At 41.0% G+C, this 8,158-nt stretch overlaps 1 protein-coding gene across 1 annotated transcript; it reads right to left on the reverse strand.

Moving 5' to 3' along the window:
• Positions 1–4,125: 4,125 nt before the first annotated feature.
• On the reverse strand, positions 4,126–6,726 carry LOC140811435 (uncharacterized). The gene is made up of 2 exons (XM_073169310.1): positions 5,616–6,726; positions 4,126–5,295 (listed from the first exon to the last, which is right to left on the reverse strand). The coding sequence occupies exons 1-2, from the start codon at positions 6,217–6,219 to the stop codon at positions 5,258–5,260; spliced, it is 642 nt and encodes a 213-aa protein (XP_073025411.1). The 5' UTR covers positions 6,220–6,726; the 3' UTR covers positions 4,126–5,257.
• Positions 6,727–8,158: the final 1,432 nt, after the last annotated feature.

The following is an 8,158-nucleotide window of genomic DNA, read 5'->3' on the forward strand; positions in this document are numbered from 1 at the left end:
GCACCCATTTTTGCAACAAAATTTTTGATAAACTGATGGGCAAATATGGTGTCACCCACAAAGTTTCCACTCCATACCACCCTCAGACTAGTGGACAAGTTGAAGTGTCCAATCGAGAGATTAAGAGGATTTTAGAAATGACGGTTAATGTGAATCGAAAGGACTGGTCCATTCGGTTAGATGATGCTTTGTGGGCTTATCGTACTGCGTTCAAAACACCTATAGGCACTACACCATATAGGTTACTTTTAGGTAAAGCATGTCATCTACCCGTAGAATTAGAGCATAGAGCATATTGGGCGACCAAGGCACTGAACTTTGATTTTGCTCTTGCAGGTGAAAAACGACTGTTGCAGTTGAGTCAGTTGGATGAGTTCCGAGGTACAGCGTATGATCTTGCCCTATCTTACAAGGAACGCACCAAAAGAGCCCATGATAAACACATTGTAAGAAGAGAATTCAAAGTGGGTGAAGCGGTGTTGTTATACAACTCTCGCTTACGACTCTTTCCGGGCAAGCTGAAGTCAAGATGGTCAGGACCATTCGTTATAGCCGAGGTGTTCCCATCAGGTGCAGTGGTGTTGCATGATGGCAAGGAAGGGACGTTTACTGTGAACGCCCAAAGATTAAAGCACTATATTGGTGGCACGATTGAGCCACAAATTGGAGTCACTCGGCTCCAAGACAGTCGTTGAGGACATGGGTGAAAAGTCGAGCTCTAGACTATAAATTGAGAACTACTTCTACTCCTTATTTTGATTTTAATTAGATTTTTTTTTAGCATTCGCATCAGTTGCATTTAGGTAGTTGCATGGCATTTGCATAAAAAAAAAAAAAAATTTCAAAATTTCTTCAGAAAATACCTCGCTAGGGCGGTTAGCATTGACCGCCCCAGCGAGAGGTTCAAATTTTTCATGAATTTCGGGAAGAGAGATTCTCGCTCGGGCGGTCAAAACTGACCGCCCTCGCGAGCACTCGCAATTTTTTTAAAAAAATTTTAAAACAGAAAACCCCTCGCTAGGGCGGACACTTATATCCGCCCCAGCGAGCACTCGAGTTTTTCGGACAGAAAGACTCTCGCTAGGGCGGACACTTTTGACCGCCCTAGCGAGTCGCGATTTACTTAAAAACTGCGCCTCACTTCTCTCCTCTCCCACTCGAAATCCTACACTTTTCTCTCAAAAATTCCGCCCCCCCCACGCCAGATCTGAAGCGATTAACGTGGTTTCTTGCCAATTTACAGGTATATTTGTGAATCTCCTTTGTTTCAAAGCTCAAGACACGATTTTTCCGGGCAAATCTACACTCTCCTACCACCTACGCCGCCGCCGCCGCCGCCTCTACGCCGCCTGTTCCAGCATACCCGCCACCTTTCCACTTCCAGTACATGTATCCTATGCCGCCTGCAGCTGACGAGGGCAATCCACCACCTGAGCATGATGAGGAGGAGGAGTTTTGATCAGGGGAGTTCACTGTTTCCCCTTTCTTTTCTTTTGCATTTGCTATTTTTGCATTTGAATTCATAAGTTGTTATTGTTTTTCGTGTCTGTTTCGTTTTGTGCGATGAGGGCATTGCACAACTCTAGTATGAGGGGGTCGGGTAGTTTGTTTTGTTTGCTTGTTTAGTTATTTAGTTTGTTATTTGGGTTTTTAAGTCGTTGTATTTTCGTTGTTAGATTGTGAGTCGTTTATGGTGAGTTGACATGATTTATGAGCCGATGATGATGTTGCTTTGAGAAATATTGATTGGGTCAATGCATGAATGATACTCTGGATTGTTGAAACATGAGTTTTGGTGCAAATTTTGAACTTTTTGAGCACATATGTGTGGGGCTTAGAATTTTGTAGGAATAATGGTGAAATTTGAAATTCTTGTTGGTTAACTTGAAAGACATCACGTATGAATTGATTTAGCATGAAAACCCGTGGAAATAAGTCACTGATTGAGATCGTGCATGATAGCATTTGATGCCCCCTTTTCAACACCCTGAATTCAAATATAGTACTCCTAACCAGCTATAATCCAAAAAGATATATTCTTAGCCTAGGGAGTACATGTGTGAAAATTGTGCATCAAAATGTTGAAATAACAAAGTTCTTGTAAAAAGAACTTTGGGAAAAAAGGAGATGTAAGGTGAGGGGGAGCCGAAAATAAAAGGAATGAAATTCTATTCCTAGGCTAAAAGTTGGAGATGTAAGGAGTCGAGGAAGTCAGACGCACAGTCTTGACAATTGCACAATGAAAATGATCGATGTACTCCCAACTTTTCGCCACTTGAGCTTATTTTCTTTCCTTTCGACACCCTTCTATGCACTTAAAAATTAACTAAAGTTCAAAATGATGGTTAGTGATGAATGGACACGGGGATGCATGCTAGTGAGATTTGTATTGAAGTGTTAATTGAGTGACTTGCATAACTTGACGATTGATCTATTTGACGTACGAATGACTAGACCCACCATGACACACACACACGTTCGAATTAGTGCCAAGACTTATTTGTAGATGAGAAAGAGTATTTATTTGTGAAATGACTTGATTATGATGTGAAAAAATTTACTGAGGCATGAACATAAAGTTGTTAACTCACCATTAACTTTTTCTTGTGTTGGTTATTTCGTTTTTATTTTGTCTGTTTAGAATCTCGTGCTTTAACCTATTTTACTCGAGGGCGAGCAAAAGGTTAGTATGAGGGGGTTGATAGGACTCGTTTTTACGTGTTTTTAGTGTTGGTTTCGAGTCGCATTCATACATCATATTAGTTTGTTTTAGTTTATTCTTGCATTTTGTTTGCATTATTTAGCATATGACTGATCTCGTGTGTTTTGTGGTATTTTGTAGGAATGAAACCAAATATGGCAGAAAATGGGCACAACAACGAAGAAGCCTCGCTAGGGCGGTCAAAAGTGGCCGCCCCAGCGAGACTGCTAGCCTGGACAAGAGAATTTAACAGAAGATCTCTCGCTCGGGCGGTCAAAAGTGGCCGCCCCAGCGAGACTAGAGAGAAGGCTAAAGATTTTTATTCGAGAGTCACTCGCCCCAGCGGTCAAAACCTACCGCCCTAGCGAGTCACGCGATCCAGCAAGATTCTGCGAGATTTGTTTCTATTTTCATGGACTCTATCCAAGACCACTAACCTAATACACGAGATTGGGCGCCTCTTTGAGATTATTCATCATATTGTCATCAGTTTTTCTGGGGGAGAAGGCTAGGAGTAAGGAAGACTTTCGAAGAACTCGAGAATTCCAAGCGTCGCAGCCATCTTCCATCGTCATATTTAGTATTTTATTATTCAGTACTTTATTCTCTTGCATAGATTGATGATTTTTAGTATGAATTTGGTTGGCTAAACTCTAGATTTGTTGGGATTTGAGGGGATCCTACCCGTACTCGTTGTTTAACATTATTTCTTGACGTTTTTACAAGTGATTTGTTTATGCTATTGTTATTTCTTGTTTCAAGCGAAGCCTAGCTATCTTCCTTTGATTATTGCATGTTGTTAACGATGTCGACAGACTAATTAACAATAGGATCGCATAGTATAAACCACGGACTTACAATTTTAGTAGACATACGGAATTGGGTACGTGTCGATAGTGATAGTTCACCCGGATAAAAGCTAGAGGATTCCATAGAACGTAAGGCGATCTTAAACTGTTAAATAATTGAGGACACTTGATTACTGCATGTTTATGATTAGTGTTAATATAGCTCGACAGAGTATATTGATTAGTCTAGGGAATTCCGTCGAATGCACGAGTAAGAGTCGAGGGTAATTATTAAAACACGAGTGGTAGGTGAACTGATAATTCCCAACAAATTCATCTTTCATTTGATTTAATCCAACTTAATCATTGCATTATTGCATACATTCTCTTTGCGCTTTAATTCTTTTAGTTATTTGATTTACATTAGTTTAATTACCAAACCACTTTATCGTTGCTAAAGAAATTTTAATTGAGAATAAAAAATTATTGTAACGCAGTCCCTGTGGATCGATACTCGTATTCACGTACGTTTATTATAACTTGACTATCGTGCACTTGCGATATTTAAATCGAGCTTTCATATATAAAACAAATTTTGGGACCATTCACTGTGCAAGTTTTGCTCGATCAAGTATGCTCTGTATTTTCTGTTTCTTCATTTCCAGATTCGACATATTCAATTTCTAGTGGTACCTCATTCGGTTCAACCTCTCTATTTCCAGTTCTATGCTCACCCACGGGGGCCATCAACCAATTCGTCTTTTCTACTTGAGTCTCCCCCTGAAGAGAGAAATTGGGTATCGATGAAGGATAGAAATCCTCAGACTCAAGGAATGTAACGTCCATGGTGATATAGGTTCGGTTGGTAGCGGGGTCATAGAATTTGAAGCCTTTTTTGTAAACCATATCCCAAAATTAAGCATCGGACCGCACATGGGTCCAGTTTGGTACGTTGATTCTTGTGGAGGTGGACAAAAGCAACACAGCCAAAAATTCTAGAAGGAAGCATCAAAATTGAGGGAAGGGATATATGAGTAGAGAGGATCTGTAAGGGAGTTTTAAAGTGTAAAACTTTAGATGGAATACGGTTGATTAAGTACACGGCAGTGGCCACAGCATCCCCCCAATGGTAACTTGGCACCCTTGCCCAAGGAGTAGGGAACGAGATGTTTCCAAGATATGCCGATTTTTCCTCTCGGCAATGCCATTTTGTTGCGGTGTTTGAGAGCATGAGGTCTCATGGAGGAGGCCATTTTGTTGGAAATAGGCCTGAAATCTGTGATTGATGAATTCGCCACTATTATCAGAATGAAGAATTTTTATCTTGGAGGAAAATTGAGTCTGAACCATGGCATGAAATGCTTGAAAAATGGTGAAAACTTCATCTTTAGTTTTTATTTGATAGAGCCATGTCATTCGAGTACAATCGTCAACAAAATTTACAAACCAACGGTGACCAGAGGAAGTAGTTATCGGGGATGGTCCCCACACATCGGAGTGTACCAAAGCAAATGGAGTATTAATTTTATTCAAGCTAACTGGATAAGAAACTCGTTGGCTTTTAGCCTTGATACATGTTTCACAGTTAAATTCCACAGTCTGCAAACGGGAAAATAAAGATGGGAGTAGATGCCGGAGATAGCCAAATGATGGGTGACCCAATCACCTATGCGATAGCCAAACCTGCCGTTCATGGCTACTAGTTTGATGGTGTGTGTAATTTGCTTTTCCTGGGCTGAAGTCATCAAGGTAGTACAATCCCCTCCTCTTAGTACCACGCCCAATGATCTCCTTGTTGAGAACATCCTGAAGAAGACAAAAATTTGAGTACATTAGCACAACACAATTAAGCTCTTCAGTAACTTGACTCACAGACATCAATTTGTTGGAGAGAGATGGAACAAGAAGGGTGTGAGTTAGAGAGAGAGAGGGAGACAGGGGCACTGTTCCAGCCCCTGTGACTGGATAAGTAGCCCCATTGGCATTGGCGATGCAAGTCCTCCGTGGCTGAATAGTGTTGGAAAAGTCATTTGAATCAAATGTCATATGATCCGTCGCTCCGGAGTCGATAATCCAGGCACCATCCTTCGGAGTGGTAGAGCTGAAAAAAACTTGACCACAATTACCTTGATCTGGGGTTGAGGTAGAAGTTTCAGCCACGGGAATAAGAGATAGTTGAGATCCAGCCATGGCCACCGCTGCTCGACTTGGGCCATCTTCAGTTGCAAGAGCATCTCGTTTCTTTCGGGCTTGTAATTCATGCCACCAGTCTGGGTAGCCATGTAATTTGAAACATGTTTCTCGAGTATGTTTTGTACTCCCACAGTGAGTGCACTTATTCCCATCAGAATGACCTTTTGATCGTGAAAAGGACCCAGGCCTTTGTGGTTGGCCAGATTTCACGCCTTTGATGGCCATAGCAGCACCACTAGCCACTGATTCTACTCCCGAGATCATTACAAATTGTCGGAGATCTTCCCTTCGAATGTCAGCATATGCCTGCTCAATGGAAGGAAAAGGTTTCAAGCAAAGAACATCGCTCCGAACATGATCCAATCGATCATCTAGCCCATCAAGAAACGTGTATACTCGCTCCTCCTGTAAAATGGAGTTGTAGCTTTGTATGTCAGTTGCACATTTCATTGGATTCGGTCGGCGAAAATCGATCTCTCGCCACAGACCCTGTAGGTCGTTATAGTATTTTTCTATTGATCCTCCTACTTGTTTCATTTGAAATACACGACGTCGGAGCTCGTATACCTGTGAGGTGTCAGATCCATCAAAGTAAGTTGTTGCAGTAGAATCCTATACCTGTTTAGCTGTTGGATAGCGAATGAAGTTCACCACCAAGGAGTGGTCCATTGAGTTGATCAACCAGCCTTTCACCATGGCATTCTCAGTGCGCCATTTACGAAAGGAGGGGCCAGTTTCTGGTGGTTGGGGATAGTCTCCATTGATGTATTCCAATTTGTCTTTTCCTGAGATATACATCTCAACAACCTGGGACCATAATCCATAGTTGGACCCCTCCAATTTAATGTTGATTGGAACCATCAGGGAATCAGTGATGGGAGAGAAAAAGGTCTGGACCCTTGACAAAGCCTCCGTCATTTTTGATGCTAGATTATCAAGGCTGTTTTCGGTGGAGTCAGCCATGGATGCCAATCAAAATCTTGTCCCTTACTCGATCAAAACAGAGGGAACCCAAGATCATGCTCTGATACCATGTCAAACATATATTTTTCTTTTTCTCATTGATACCATAGAAATTGAGTACAATATATAGAGATACAAAAAAACTATTTTAGGAATTTCTTCTATGTCTGTACAATATTTACGGCTACAATCCCTTGAATGACGGGATTCCTAAATCTAAGATTTCCATAGCTTGCCAACCACAGCTGGCTAATTGAGAGACTCCCGCCAACAATCAGTCATTTCAAAAACGTCTTCCCCACAACCTTAAGCCACAAAGTCTTACAGGACCCAATTGAAATAATTCATGTTAGTCCAGTCATCCCACCAAAATTTAATCTTGTTGTCATGTAAGCATAAGAATTCAGATGTCTTGGTTCTTTCGGAGACCCCATAAATATATTATCAGACTAAGGACTGATCCGAATAATTCACCTTAACCTCAAGTGGGATTTCTGCTATTTGTTATGACAAATGACGGGGCCTTGTGCTCTGCAACACATTTTGAGGTCTTAATTCATGAATATGAGTTGAAAACAAAAATCATGTGATGTGTCACATGCCACTGCTAAATTCTTGAAGGACCAATTTAGCATTTGGCGTTGAGCAAACGATAAATACATTGGAAGCAAATCTTTTTCCAATCCCAAATCTAGAAGATTTATTATTCATGACCAATAATATTCTCTCAAATTTTTTGGGAAGGAAATATGGTGGCTAATGCATTGGCTAACTGAGCCTTTACGAGGAGAAATTTAATTATTTTCTTCAACGAAATTCTACAATCAAAAGTGTTAGAGTAGATGCCCTGCAAGCCAACTGTTGGCTAGAGAATTTATTTACTCAAGTGAAATAAACAACCTTTATTTTAATATAATTTAACTTTTCATGGTTTCGTTATACTTTATCTGTATACCCATGCAAGTAGCATAGATAAAGTCCTTGATTATGCTTTAATACAAATGAATCGTAATTCGATGTTGAACCTCATTTGTAAACACTGCATATTCTAAATTCGTTCATAGTCGATTCAGCCGCCTAAAACATGGATAAAGGTCGCTTGAGCTCGAGACTAGCATATGTGATGTTGTGTACTGCGTTTCTTGGTAAGGGCATAGAGATGTCCAAACATACAGATGTGTAGTCATATGAAGGTTATACCGAACAACCCTCCCTCGGACTTTCTAAGTGGTTATCATTCATCGAGAGGATAAGTCTGTGGTTATGATTGTACACCATTAGTCCTTACGACCCAGGACAACACTGAGGCTCTATATGCTAGGGCTGTGCTTTGACTCGTTTACCGGCTCCAGGAGAGTCATCAGGTGGCGAGATTGGGTACAGTTGCGACACATATAGGAGCCAGTGCATTGTAGTCGGGGATTCACCGCTCACCTACGGGTGTGGATATCCTATGTGATCTGATGTAATAATAGTGCATGGAATCTCTGGCCAGAGTATGAGATGTACGTTG

The sequence above is a fragment of the Primulina eburnea genome, chromosome 1 (genome assembly GCF_022965805.1).
Source record: "Primulina eburnea isolate SZY01 chromosome 1, ASM2296580v1, whole genome shotgun sequence".
Classification (NCBI taxonomy): domain Eukaryota; kingdom Viridiplantae; phylum Streptophyta; class Magnoliopsida; order Lamiales; family Gesneriaceae; genus Primulina; species Primulina eburnea.

Excerpts from the sequence above, each read along its gene's own strand:
- LOC140811435 (XM_073169310.1), bottom strand. The coding sequence starts at position 6,219 with ATGAAACAAGTAGGAGGATCAATAGAAAAATACTATAACGACCTACAG. Across the intron at positions 5,296-5,615 it reads TACCTCAACCCCAGATCAAG|GATGTTCTCAACAAGGAGAT; the intron begins GTAATTGTGGTC and ends TGTCTTCTTCAG.